The 14,042-nt window shown below is 39.7% G+C and overlaps 1 protein-coding gene across 3 annotated transcripts in view; it reads left to right on the forward strand.

The window, feature by feature from the left end:
- Nucleotides 1–7,917, forward strand: part of lonrf2 (LON peptidase N-terminal domain and ring finger 2) — a 45,483-nt gene extending 37,566 nt beyond the window's left edge. For all 3 annotated transcript variants that reach the window (XM_041199056.1, XM_041199058.1, XM_041199057.1), the window contains 2 exons: nt 959–1,108; nt 4,307–7,917. In XM_041199056.1, the coding sequence (XP_041054990.1) occupies nt 959–1,108; nt 4,307–4,480 (324 nt within the window). In that variant the 3' untranslated portion in view covers nt 4,481–7,917. The remainder of the gene's footprint in view (nt 1–958; nt 1,109–4,306) is intronic.
- The last annotated feature ends 6,125 nt before the right edge of the window (nt 7,918–14,042 follow it).

Below are 14,042 nucleotides of genomic sequence, written 5' to 3' on the forward strand. Positions count from 1 at the left end.
TTGGGGGAAGCAGCGAGTGGGAGAGGTGGTGAGCGGGAGGGTTCAGGAGGGAAGTGATGAGTGGAACTCTGCAGGGATAACATCAGTCAAACCCAAAATTGCACCTCAAAAACGAATATTTGTGCTCATGGTCCCTCGGAAACCACTCTCTGGTTTGCAGCGAGTCAGATAAAACTTCTGAGGTCCTCGAATGGTGGCTGCTGTTTACCATCTCTCGCTTCCAGAGTATGCACTCTTCCTGCTCTGTGATTGGCTCAGAGCTCAATCAATCAGCTGATGCCACATAGCCAGGCTGGTCACATCAAGTGCGATCAGGTACCAATGGAAATGTGACCATGCTTGCCAGCTTCATGAAGCGTCAATTGGTGGAGCATCAGAATATTCTCATGCCATGTGATCGGCATTAATAATCAAAATCCATGGCACTTGATGGATTGGTGCATGGCCGGGCAGGAGTGCAGCTTAAAAGGAACTTGGGTCACAAGACTCCCTCTTATTCCTCCATTTTACCCTAAATTAAAAAGACCGTGCCAAGTCATAACAATCTTACAGACTTCATTAGTTTAATGTTACAAATATGAAATTAGTGAAATCCCTTTTTTTTTTTGGAGGAATGGGTGTGTGGTTAAATGAGTCTGATGCAGGTTTCTCAATAAAGGAGTAGTGTCCCATAGATCACCTGGAGTATGCTTTAAATTTTTATGAAAATACCTCAACACATGACTGGTGACATCAAGTTTTCTTTTGCTTGGTGAAGTGCATTTTATTGTTTCTTGGGATTGACTAGGAAGATTAAATTGCACAATATTAGAACAGTTTCTCTAAATTAGAGAGTTAATATAAGTTCCAATATAGATACAAGTTGAATGTTTTGAAGCTGATGTGCAAGAAATGCTAATGTTGCTAAAAGTTATTCCTACCTTTTTCTAAAATTGGTTCATTATCTTGGTTCCAACAGGTGGAAGGAGAAGAGTATCATGAACTTGTCTGTCTTTCTGACTCAGTATATGACCAGGCTTTCACTTGGTTCAGTTCCCTCAAGGACAATATGAGAACTCAAATTCTGAATCATTTCGGACCAATGCCGGGAAAGGAGCAAATACCTCAGGTAAATGTGATTTACACAATACACGTACCCATGTGGGGGCCCACAATCATTTAGTAATACATCTGTATTGCACTGTCATTATGTTGACAGGGCTGCTGAAGATGGTGAATCCTATACTAACTCCTGCATTGATATCCAGGGCTGTGATGATTGGCCGCCAAAAACCACAGCCATCTTCCTTTGTGATAGCTTTGATGTCAGCCAGTGGAGAATTTTCCCCCGAATCCCAATAAATTCAATTTTGCAAGGGCTCCTTGACTGCAAAAGCAGCATTTAACCAAGTATGGTATCAGGGGTAATCACACCTACTTCACCACTAGAATTCAGCACTTTGTCTATGTTTGGACAAAAGCATTAATGAGACCTGGAGCCAAGCAGAACCCCCAGCTGACCAGGTTATTACAAAGTAAGTGCCGCTTAATAGTACTGTCCAGGACACCTTCCATTACTCTTGATAGAGACTAGACAGATGGGATGATAATTGAATGAATTTGATTTGTCCTGGTTTTTGTGGACAGGGCAGTTTTCCATTTTAGTAGATAACAATGTTGTAGTTGTACTGCAAAAGCTTGGCTACAGGCATGGCTAGTTCTGGACAGAAGCCTTGAGCATTGAAACTAGAATTTTTTTGAAGCCTATATGCTGTATTCACTGTTCTCAGCACTTAAGACATTATGTGCAATGTTGGAATTGGCTGAACGCTGACTTCCTTGATGGTTGGGACCTTGGGAGGAGGCAGAAGAGGATCATCCACTTGGAACTTCTGGTAGAAGGTGGTTGCAAACACCTGCTGGGCTCTACCATCAATGAGTATGGAAATGTTCATGGAGCTGCCTCCTCCCATTAGCTTAATTGCCTATTGCCATTCATAACTGGATGTGATAGGAATGGAAAACTTTGGTTTCACCTAACTCTGTCTGTAGCAGCTGATTCCACTGAATGTAGATCTGTGTTGCAGCTTCACTATGATAGCACTTCAATTTTAAATACACCTTGTGCATGTTCTTCTACACTGCTCATTGAACCAGGGTTGGTCCACTGGCTTAATGACAATGGTAGAGTGAGGGGTATGCTGGAGCACGAGGTTATAAATTGTGCTGGAATACAATTCTGCTGATGTCCTATAATGCCTAAAAGATGTGCTGTTTTGAGCTGCAAGATCTGTTCTAACACTATGCCTTTTAGCATAGTGATTGTGCCACACAGCACAATGAAAGGTGTCTTTTGCATGAAGCTGTAGCTTCATCTTCACAAGGACTGTGTGGTGGCCACTCCTTCCAATACTTTCATCTGTGACAGGTTGGTGAGGATGAGGCTGCAAAGGTTTTTTGCTTGTGATTGTTCGTTCTTCATCTGCCATAGGCCCAGCTTGGTCACTGTGTCATTTAGGGGTTGGTCAGGGGTGATGCTACTGAACCACTCTTGGTGATGAACACTGAAGTTCCGCGCTGCCCAGGGTACATTCTTTGTTCTTGCTACCCTCAGTGCTTCATCCAAGTGGTATTGATTCGTCAAATGAGGGAGGGCAGTCGGTGGTAATCAGGTTTCCTTGCGAATGTTTGGCCTGTGCCATGAGACTTTGTGAATTCTAAAGTCAATTTTGAGATACCCATGCCAACTCCAGAGTGCTGCCACATCTGGTGAGTAACCTTTAGTTGGTGCAGGGCGAACTCATAGATGGCGATGGAGTATGGATGTTGGCTGAATGCTTTGATTCAGTGTGACTGTAAGACTGTTGTTTGACTAATTTGTGGAACAGCTCTCCCAATTTTGGCACAAGTCTCCAGGTGAAGCAATTTGCAGGATTGACTTGACAGGGTGTGCCTTTGTCATGTCCACAGCTTAGGTTGATACAGGGTGCTCTGTCCAGTTCTATGCTTGTAGTTTATCGTAGCAGTTTGATACAACCAAGTGGCTTGCTAGGCCATTTCAGAGGGCAGTTAAGAGTCAACCACATTTGCGGGTTTGGAGTCATGTATAGACCAGATCAGGTAAGGAGGGCATGTTTCCTTCCCTAAAGGAAATTAGGAAACCAGATGGGATTTAATGACAATCTGTTAGTTTCATGGACACTGTTAATAATACTAGCTTTGAACTAAATTTAAAATCCCAGCTGCCATAGTGGAACTTGAATTCTTGTTTCTGGATTACTAGTCCAGTAACAACTCGCTATACTACCATATCCTTTCAGTATGGATTCATTCTAATCCCTCATCTGATCCAGCATATTGCTTTTGTTTTGAGGGTCCATGATACCTGTATGAGGCACAAAACAGGAAGACTCCAAAAGGTTAGACTGAAAAGCCCTGAGACATGCAAAATCTAAAGGAGGAAGTATAAATTAAATTTCAAAACATACACAGAAAGCAAAATAAAGATTGGGAAAGACATGGTGATGAGGTACAGAATTTTAAAAAATCTCTGACACCCAACTTTTGAAGGAGTGAGACTTAACACTTCCAAGATTGAATTCAAAGGGTCAGAGAGGTTGTTTGTAAGTAATTATCATTTGTCAGCTGTTAAATATTCACTTACGACTGAATGCACTAGCCCTAATTTTTTCTGCATCTTTAGTGGAGGACTAATGTGCAATACAGTAACTTCACATGATTGCATTGATTTCAATGCAGAGTCTATCAGCAAAGCACTGTCACAGTGCTCTCTTGGAGGAGCAGGATAACTCATGACAGAAACTTCCCAACTTCTATGCTTAAGTGTGGGTGCCAGAAATTCCTGTCTGATTTACTCCATAATAATGAAAATTCTTACTATGAAACCTGGGCCTATGTTGCTGAATATCTTATCTTGGCCACTATGAGGTAGGACGACGAAAGCAACAAAGAAACCTTGTCAAACACCCTCTAGCAATAAACTGATTTTGGTTGGAGGTCTTGGAACACCTTGGTGGGAGAAGGATCTCGCTTTAAGAGAAATTGAACTTGGCTGAAGTTTTTGTCAGTGATCCTACTATGAAGTTTTTGCAGGTCCAGAAGAAAATATAAATATCAAATTTACGACCAGTTTTGCAAATTGTGTTTTCCAACTATTTGTACCTCTTAAATATCTATAGCAGGACATATTTGGAGATCTAAGGTAAAGAAGTAATTGGCGTGGAACATCTTTCTATTCTTTTTGGCATTAGGTTTGAAACTGATAACACAAAAACACTCTTTTTAACTGTGACCCTTTTTATTGCAGTCAAGTCAAAATGGTCCTGCCTGGTGCTGGTGGCTGTTAGCTGTTTTACCTTTAGAAAGTCGTGCTCAGCTGGCTGTTCTCTCAATGACCTCACTCAAAGATCGCCTTATTGCCATTCGCCGTGTATTGGTATTTGTGACCCGACAGCGGCTTCGATCACTGATTTTGACTTGATGGGATTTAAAGCTGCATTCCAAATGTGTTTTCAGAAGCTAATTTTGGTATCAGTATTATCTTTTTGATCTAACCTATATATGGAAAACTTAAAGCCCAATCAGAACCAAAGTAATATAATGTTCAGAATTGTGTAATTAAACTGAGGTGAGTCATTCCTTTCCATGTATGAAAGAAATCTACAGTCAAGAAAATGCACTCAAAGAGACTAAAAGAACTAAGTCCTTTCACCTTAGTTGTAGTTGAAGGCAAGTGATGTTGATTGGAAAATAGTTTCTCTAAATGCTGTAAAGTCCTGTATAATATGCCATTAGGTAAAGTCAATCACTCCTAGTAAATGCAAGTTCACAGAACAGAATTTTCAATTGCAAGAAGCCAAGTGTGGCTGACCTTGGACGTAAAAATTCACATTGCAGTAAGGGCTGCGTATATGGAAATATACTTTGCATCGGTTATTGTAATTAAGTGGATGGCACACAGTTCATTTGTACTGTTTTGTAGGAAGATTTGAAGACTTATGATTTGTCCTGTCCCGCATGTCTTAATCAGCATATGTAGTATGATGCACTCTGGATTGAACTTCTGTCATTCTCTTCATATCCAATGCTGTTGATACACTGCACAAATGTTGCCAAGCCCACCCCCTCCAGACATTCCTAATGCCATTTTGAAATTGTAAGGAAATTGCCAATATTAATGTTTGGGTTTAACTGCATCACAGCAAGTTGTTGTAGTGGGAAAATGTGCTGCCTCTAATTTGGGAGAGTTTGATATTACATTGCTGGTGTCACAAGTTAAAGTTTATTGCTCAATTATTGACAATTGGCCTGAGTTTTGCAGTCAGTAGTGAATCAAGGACACTTACTAGTGATCTCTGTGGCAAGAATTTTACAAATTACACGCAAAGGAGGTATTGTTATTAATGGGGATTCCCAGGTTGGAGCTGCAGTCATCAAGCTATCCAAGCTGCCAGTCACATTAAATAATTGTCACGGGATATGCAAAGTCCTAATAATCAAACCACTTTTTAGAATTCCTCAGTGAAATTAAGATTAGGACGTTGTCATGGGGGTAAGGGAAAAACTGAAATATCATGAACAACAAAAAAGAATTAGGTTTTAAATAATTTAATCAAAAATTAATAATAACCAGGGCATTTAATGCACACTTTTGTTCAGTAGTTACTGTGCAGATTGGTTGTTTAGCAGAAATTATCTCACAGGTTGCCATTTAAAAACTTAGTTACACCTTACTCAACAAAGTATAACATTTTATGGGGTTTCTAACAGCAATATGAGAGCGGAGAAGGGAAAGTTCTCATCAGATCAATTGATTTTGCTGATTGGCTCTGAGGGCAGTGGGGAGGGGGAGGGTGCTGAAGTGAACCATCTGTTTTTTCAAGCATGTTCCACCAAATAATGTCAGGAATTGATTGAAGTCTTCCTACAATTTTGGTTCTATGATTTTGGTACTAAACTTGGTGGTAGCTTTTCTCACCAGACCAGCAGAAGGGATTGATTCTTGCAACATTTTATGCAGGTGTAAATGATCTTAAGTTATTTTGTTTTATATTCAGCTGGGCCTGCAATTATTCACTTCCATTTGTGTAAGAAGTTAGGTGCATGAATGCAGATTGGATTCCACACGTTTGTTTTCTGTCCCAACATATTTCCTTTAACAAATCACTAATTGCTTGTGCACTGTCAAGTACAACTTTACTTATTTATAAAGATACCATTTGGGGAATTTTGGTAGAACACCCATATCCTCCCACCATATTGCGTGACTTCTCAAGACTGAACCCCTTTTGGACATTTTTTGCATTTGTAACTTGTATTGCCGATAGGCTGTTTGGTAAACCACATCTGAAAAATTTCTTAAGATTTAACACTGGCTTCAACAGATATTTACATGCATTTGTGAATTTTATTTCCATTGCATATAAAAAAAACTGCAAACTTTGGTCTACTCAATTGGTGGGAATGGCCATCTCACCTGAAATTAAATTTTAAATTTCAAAGAACAAGGACCTATTTTCTGTCACTAATTATGCCTGTGAAGCTATTTAATTTTATTAATAATTGTAGCTTCAACATGCTATGCCATCACCTGAATGTGGATGCCTGGTAGTAAACCCCCAGTGATCGTACCCCTCACCATTCTGTTTAAGGCCATTTTCCAGCTTTTTCCTATCTTTTCAACTCCTTGAAGTTAAACTGTTAAGAATCATTGTGTTTAACTGTAGCAAGAAAGAAATTGCTTTAACTGGTATAGGAAGATGCATATTTTTCTTTTTCGTTCCATTCCCTCCCAACCCTCAAGTTGTATTTTCATTGGCACCACCTGCTGATTTTTAATGTTTGTTTTTCCTGTTCATTACCTGTTTGATATTTTGGAAATGCTTAAATTGGTAGGTTTTTTTAATGCCCTAAAACACTGCCAATCATCAGTTTAGAGATGTTTAATTTTGATTTCCACCAATTTTTTCAAAATCCTATGAATTTAAAACCTGTTCTTAAGGATGTTGAACACTTGGCTTGTGAAATAACAACTGTGATTGAAAAATCCAGTGTTACTGTGAATTGTTATCAAGGTTTGCAATGCTAAACTTTGCTATCTTACTGTTTTATTTCACATGAAGATGCTTCACTAATTTGTTGTATGTTGCTGAATTTATACGATTTCATAGACATTTCACAGTGTTGCTTTGAAGCAGCAAGCTTTGTATTTGTTTCTGAAGTTAAAAAACCAAAATGAGCAATGATATATATTTGCTACAAGAACATGGCTCAAAAACCATTGTCCAAATAATGTCAGCTTTGATTTAGTTTGTACTCATCTTTAGTATTAGTTCTGGTGTATGTTGTGAATTAAATGGAGTATTTACAGATGCAGAATTTGTTTTGCACTGTTGCTGAACACTTGATGAATTTTCAGCTCTGGCTATGTTATACAATTGCTGCCGACAGCACTTTTTTTTAAAGGCAGGTAATATATGCAAAATTTCATTCTTGGTTTTGCACACTGTAAATTCTTTCGTATGCCATGTTGCAGTGGTCAAAAGGAATCTGGCATTCAGTATTTTAGCAACCAAAATACATAAATGCAAGCCCCAGACCAGTTTACATTCAGCTTATATTTGCACGTGGTATGCTCCAACACTGAACTTGAACTGGAAACTGTTTTTACCTTCAAGGATCTGTGTCATGCATTTCTCATTTAAAATGTGTTGTATATGACTAGAGGCCTTTTAATCTAAAGTCTGAATCTCTTTATTTACTTTTTGAAATCTTTGCACTGTGTGGCTACCATAAAATGTTTTCCTATGTTTGATTCAATGCCTTTTCTGTTTCAGAAATGGATAAAACAATATGCTGCAATCTTCTATGTAAATATGTATTATATAAAAGTACAAAATATATTTATTTGGATTAAAACTACTTCTGAACTGATTATTTTGTCACTGCATATATTAGCTTCCACGTCATTCACGTTTTCCATGTGCTACAGGAGAAAGTATGTTTTCTAACTTGAAAATGATGTCTGAATTGGAAGACAGGTTCATGATGAGAAAAGATCTTCTCCAGTACAGGAAAAAATTGTTTCCTATCCAGCCTACCCTTACACAACCTTCATGTCGTGTGCGAGGATACAAGATTCATATACCATTGGTGCTAATGATGGTGAGATATGACACCTTGAAACAATAAACCACTTATAACATCCTCACACCATCAGGAATCATTCGAGTGTTGAACACATAACCAAGATTTACAATTCATGTAATCGTGCCAGGCATTGCTTCCCCACCCCCGCCTTATCTCAGCCTTGAATATACTTAACAATCTAGCCAATACAGCCCTCTGTGCTAAAGAATTGCACAGATTCACTACCCTCTGAGAGAAGAAATTTCTCCTCATCTCTGTTTAAATAACCTTTACTCTGAGATTATGCCCTCTGGTCCTAGATTCTCCCAAAAGGGGAAACAACCTCTGTGTCCACCCTGTCAAGCCCCTTTTGAATCTTATGTTTCAATAAGGTCACCTCTCATTCTTCTAAATGCCAATGAGCACAGGTCCAACCTACTCAACCTCACTTCATAAGAAAATCCCTCCATATTTGGGATCAACCTAATGAACCTTTTCAATCTAAAACTTCTCCGGACTGCCTCCAATGCCAGTACACCTCCCCTTAAATAAGGGGACCAAAACTGTTCATAGTATTCTAGGTGTGGTCTAACTAGTGCTTTGTATAGTTTTAGCAAGACTTCCCTATTATACTCCCCCTTTGAAATAAAGGCCAACATTCCATTTGCTTTCCCTATTACCTGCTGAACTTGTACGTTAGCTTTTTGGGATTCATGCACAAGGACTCCCAAACCCCTCTGTGCTGCAGCTTTCTGCAGTCTTTCTCCATTTAAATAATATTCAGCTCCTCTTCTTCCTGCCAAAGTGCATAACCTCATATTTTCCCACGTTATATTCCATCTGACAAGTTTTTGCCCACTCACTTAACCTGTGTATATCCCTCTGTAGACTTTGTATCATCCTTACCACTTGCCTTCCCACCTATTTTTGTCTCATCCGCAAACTTGGTGATAGTACGTTCACTTCCCTCATCTAAGTCATTAATATATATTATAAATAATTGTGGCCCCAGGACTGATCCCTGTGGTACTCCACTAGTAACAGGTTGCCATCCTGAAAATTTCCCCCTTGTCCCAACTCTGTCTTCTATGAGTGAGCCAATCCTCTATCCATGCTAATATATTACCCCCAACACCATGGGCTCTTATCTTATTAAGTAGCCTTATGTGCGGTACCTTATCGAACACCTTTTGGAAACTCTATATTACATCTACTGGTTCCCCTTTATCTATCCTGCTTGTTACCACCTCAGAATTCTAATAAATTTGCCAGGTGTGATTTCCCCTTCATGAAGCCATGCTGGCTCTAGTTGATTATATTACGCATTTGTAAATGCTCTGCTATTACATCATTTATTATGGAGTCTAACATTTTCCCAATGATGGATGTTAAGCTGACTGGCCTATAATTAACTGTTTTTTGTCCCTTTTTGAATAAGGGCATTGGATTGGCAGTTTTCTGATCTGGGACTTTTCCAGAATCTAAGGATTCTTGGAAGATTACTACCAGTGCATCCACACTGTAGCTACTTCCTTTAATATCCTAGGATGCAACCCATCAGGTCCGGGGACTTATCGGCCTTTAGCCCCATTAATTTCCCTAGTACTTGTTCTCTAGTAATAGTTGTATTTATTTCCTCACCATTCCCTGCCCCCAGCCATGTTTTGCCCCTTGATTATTTAGTATTTTTTGTAATGCTGTTAATGTCTTCTACTGTGAAGACTGATGTAAAGTATTTATTCAACTCCTCTGCCATTTCCTGGTTCCCCATTATTTCCCCAGCCTCATTTTCTAAGGGGCCTATGTTCACTTTGGCCTCTCTCTCCCTTTTTATATATTTAAAGAAGCTCTTACTGTCTGTATTTATATTACTTGCTAGTTTACCCTCAAAATTTATTTTCTACCTCTATTATTTTTTGGTCATCTTTCATTGGGTTTTAAAACTTTCCCAATCCTCTGGCTTACCACTAATCTTTGCCACTTTGTATGTTTTTTCTTTCAGTTTGATACTATCCTTAACTTGCTTGGTTAACCATGGTTGTTTTATCCTTTTCCTAGAATTCTTCTTCCTCACTGGGATATATCCTTGTTGTGAATCATGAACTATTTTCCTAAACTATTTTCATCAACTGTCTTTTCTGCTAAACTACTTTTCCCAGTCCACTCCAGCCAGCTCTGCCTTCATTCCTTTGTAATTACCCTTTAGTTGTCTTCGACCCAAGTTTCTCACTCTCAAACTGAATGCTAAATTCTACCATGTTATGGTCACTGTTTCCGAGGGGAACTTTTACTCTGAGATCATTTATTAGACCTGCCTCATTACACATTACCAGATCCAAAAAAGCCTGATCCCTGGTTGGATCCACGACATATTGTTCTACGAAACTGTCCTGAATACACCCTATGAATTCTTGTTTGTGGCTACTTCTGCCAATTTGATTTTCCCAATCTACATGAAGATTAAAGTCACCCATGATTAACGTACTGCCTTTTTTACTTGCACTCATTATCTCCTGATTTATTCTCTGCCCTACAGTGTAGCTACTGTCAGGGAGCCTTTTGACTACTCCCACCAGTGTCATCTTCCCCATGTTATTTCTTACCTTCACCTCCAATTACATCTTGCGATCCAAGATCATTTCTTGTTATCGTACTTATTCCATCTCGTACTAACAAAGTTACCCAACCGCCCTTTCCTTCCTGCCTGTCCTTTTGAAAAGTCACGTACCCCTTAATATTTAGCTCCCAGCTTTGATCTACTTGTAACCATGTCTCTGTAATGGCTATAAGACCATACCCATTAATCTCTATTTGTGCCCTTAATTCATTTATGTTGTTCCGAATACTATGTGCATTTAAGTAAAGAGCCATTAATTTTGCCTTTTTACCATTTTTTCCCCTTTTTGACCCTATTTGCTACTGACTTTTTACGTTTGTGCACTCTATCCCTTCCTGTCACACTGAGTATCATTACCGAAATATCTGTCCTGCAATGCTGCCATATCCTTTTGCTTTGTAGGCACATGGATCCCCTCTCACCCTCCCCCGCCCCTATACAACCCTAGTTATTCGGTTCACCAGGACACTGGTCCCAGCATGGTTCAAGTGAAGCCCATCCCCCCCCCCAGAACAGCTCCCTTCCAGCCCAGTACTGGTGTCAGTGCCCCATGAACTGAAACCCATTCCTCCCACACCAACCTCAAGAGCCATACTTTTAACTCCTTGAATTTATTTACCCTATGCCAGTTTGCCCATGGCGCAGGTAGTAATCCAGAGATTATTACCTTGGCGGTTCTGTTTTTTAATTTAGTTTCTAAGTGTTCAAATTCCTTCAGCAGAACCTCCTTTCTAGTCCTATCGATGCCTTTGGTACCAATGTGGACGATGACAACTGGATCCCTCCCCTCCCACTCCAAGTTCCTCTCCAGCCTTGAGGAGATGTCCTTCACCCTGGCACTAGGCAGGCAACACAGTCTTTGGGACTCATGGTCATGGCTGCAGACAACAGTATCTATCCTCCCAATTATACTGTCCCCTACCACCACTATGCTCCCATTTCCTCCCCTGACTTGAATGGCTCCCTGTACCACAGTGCCATGGCCAGTTCGCTCATCCTCCCTGCAGTCCCTGCTCTCGTCCACACAGCTTGCAAGAACCTTAACTGTTGGACAGTTGCAGGGGCCGAGGTTCCTTGAATGCTAACCTCTGGGCCCCCATACCTGCTTCACCTGCAGTCACACCCTCCCACCTCTGATCATAGGCCAAACTTGAATTACCTAATCTGAGGGGCGTGACAGCATCCTAGAGCAAAGTATTCAGGTAATTTTCCTCCTCCCTGATGTGGCGCAATGTCAGCAGCTCAGACTCCAGCTCCTTAACTCGGATCCGAAGTTCCTCAAGCTGCAAACACTTACTATAGATGTGTTCACTCTGGATCACCTTGGCATCCAGCAGTCCCACATGCTGCAGCAGCAGCACATCACTTGTCCTGCCATTGCTACCATATTTTATGTAATTAATTTATTACTCTAGTATCCCTATTCTTTACACTTGAAGAATCCCCTGCTCTTTACACTTTATTGTAATTATTTTTTACACCAGTATCAATCCTATACTTAGCAAGCTATTTTTAAGAAAGAGAAAAAAAGACTAGAGACCTAAACACAAACTAAACACCTTATTTTTACTTTGAAGCATAGAAATACTCACCAATCAGCTGCTCTCCATGCTCTTTTCCCCTTCGCACTGTTTAATGGTCTCTTGCCTCTCTCTCTCCATACTCATTAATGGCCTCTTGCCTCTCTCTCCGCGCTCTTTAATAGCCTCTTCTCTCTCCACGCTCTATAATGGCCTCTTTCCTCTCCACGCTCTTTAATGGCCTCTCGCCTCTCTCTCTGTGCTCTATAATGGCTTCTCGCTTCTCTCTCTGTGCTCTTTAAACAACCCTAAATTTCAGGTGCTCAGACTACTGTTCATGAAGTGTTATCTTATCTTCTAGTCAGTTACTTGATTTTTTTCAGGGTTTCTGTCAATCTCCCATCAAAATTACGGTGGGAGATCAGGAGAGCCTTTGGAGAAGTCCGAGTGAATCCATCATTCAAGATTCAATTAAAAAATTATATATTGAAGGATAGCATAAATTACTTTTAGAAACAAGTTAGGTTTGAAATTTTTTTTTGAAGTGACTGGATAAATACAGGTTGTATACAGATTTTCAGAAGATGCTCAGTATCTTAGGTATCTAAAATAGTGTTCTAAATATTTGGGCATATTGTAGAAGAGGAAATGTAGCAGCAGGAAAAGAAAGTTGCCTGATGGATAGGAAACAAAAAGGTTAGAAAAAGTAATGTTGCTCAGATTTGAAATGAGCTGTAAGAAATGTTTGGTAGGTGTCAGTTTTCTCAGTGTATATAAATTCCCTACAACTTAACTGCCCATTTTAAACGCAGACATTGCTTATATTGTTCAGAATGCAATAATGGTTGTCTATTTGCGTTAACATCAGTTTCACTGTTGCCCGATATCATGTCTTAAGTTCTCCTTATTTCAGTTAGAAACAGCTTTGCCTACACATCTGTGATATTGCACGAGTGAAGTATACATGATAAACTACATGTTTTTAAATATATATTTATATTTAACAAAGATAACACTTCATGAACAGTAATCCGAGCACCTGAAATTTAGGGTTGTTTAAACTTATTGTGGGTGGTTGCATCAACATCATGGCTGAGGGGTGATGACACCTTCCTCTTAATGAAACCTCTCTGTCTGGCTACATCTTCCACCACTCATCCCATCAAAACTGTTGTGGAGGTGTGGTGCTTGAGCTTGCTGATTTGAGTTTTGGAAGGTGTAAGTCAATGGGTGTAGAAAGAAAGTTAAGTTCAGAAGTTTGGTTTAAAATATAAGCATTGGTGTTCATTGCACTTTTAATATCTTTAACGTAACTAATTATTTAACATAGTGTAGTTATTATTCATGTTCTTTGATTTTTGTGTAGTAAAATTCTTTTGACTTAAACTGTGAGCCTTGCAGCTTCACTTTTGAGTAAATACCTGGGTTTTTGGATTCTAAAAAAAACGTTACTGGTCTCTACTGAGATCATACCAACAGATAAGGCCATCCCTGATTACTCCCTTATATCACTCACCACCCATATGCCCCTTCAACATCCCAAACCGACCTCCTGTATCTGTCCCTGGAAAAAAACTATCACCCAATTCACTTGCAAATGCACTTTCAACATTTTTGCAGCTAATGATTTACTCAACCATGCCTATCTTCACCTTTGATGTCCTAGTCCCCAATAAAACTTTTAGGGCCAGATATCCAAGGAGTTGGGAAGATTCCATGGACCTTTAAAAATTGCAGGTGGTCCCAGATGTGGAAGTCCAGCCTCCATATCTGACAGA

The sequence above is a fragment of the Carcharodon carcharias genome, chromosome 11 (assembly GCF_017639515.1).
Source record: "Carcharodon carcharias isolate sCarCar2 chromosome 11, sCarCar2.pri, whole genome shotgun sequence".
NCBI classification, from domain to species: Eukaryota; Metazoa; Chordata; class Chondrichthyes; order Lamniformes; family Lamnidae; genus Carcharodon; species Carcharodon carcharias.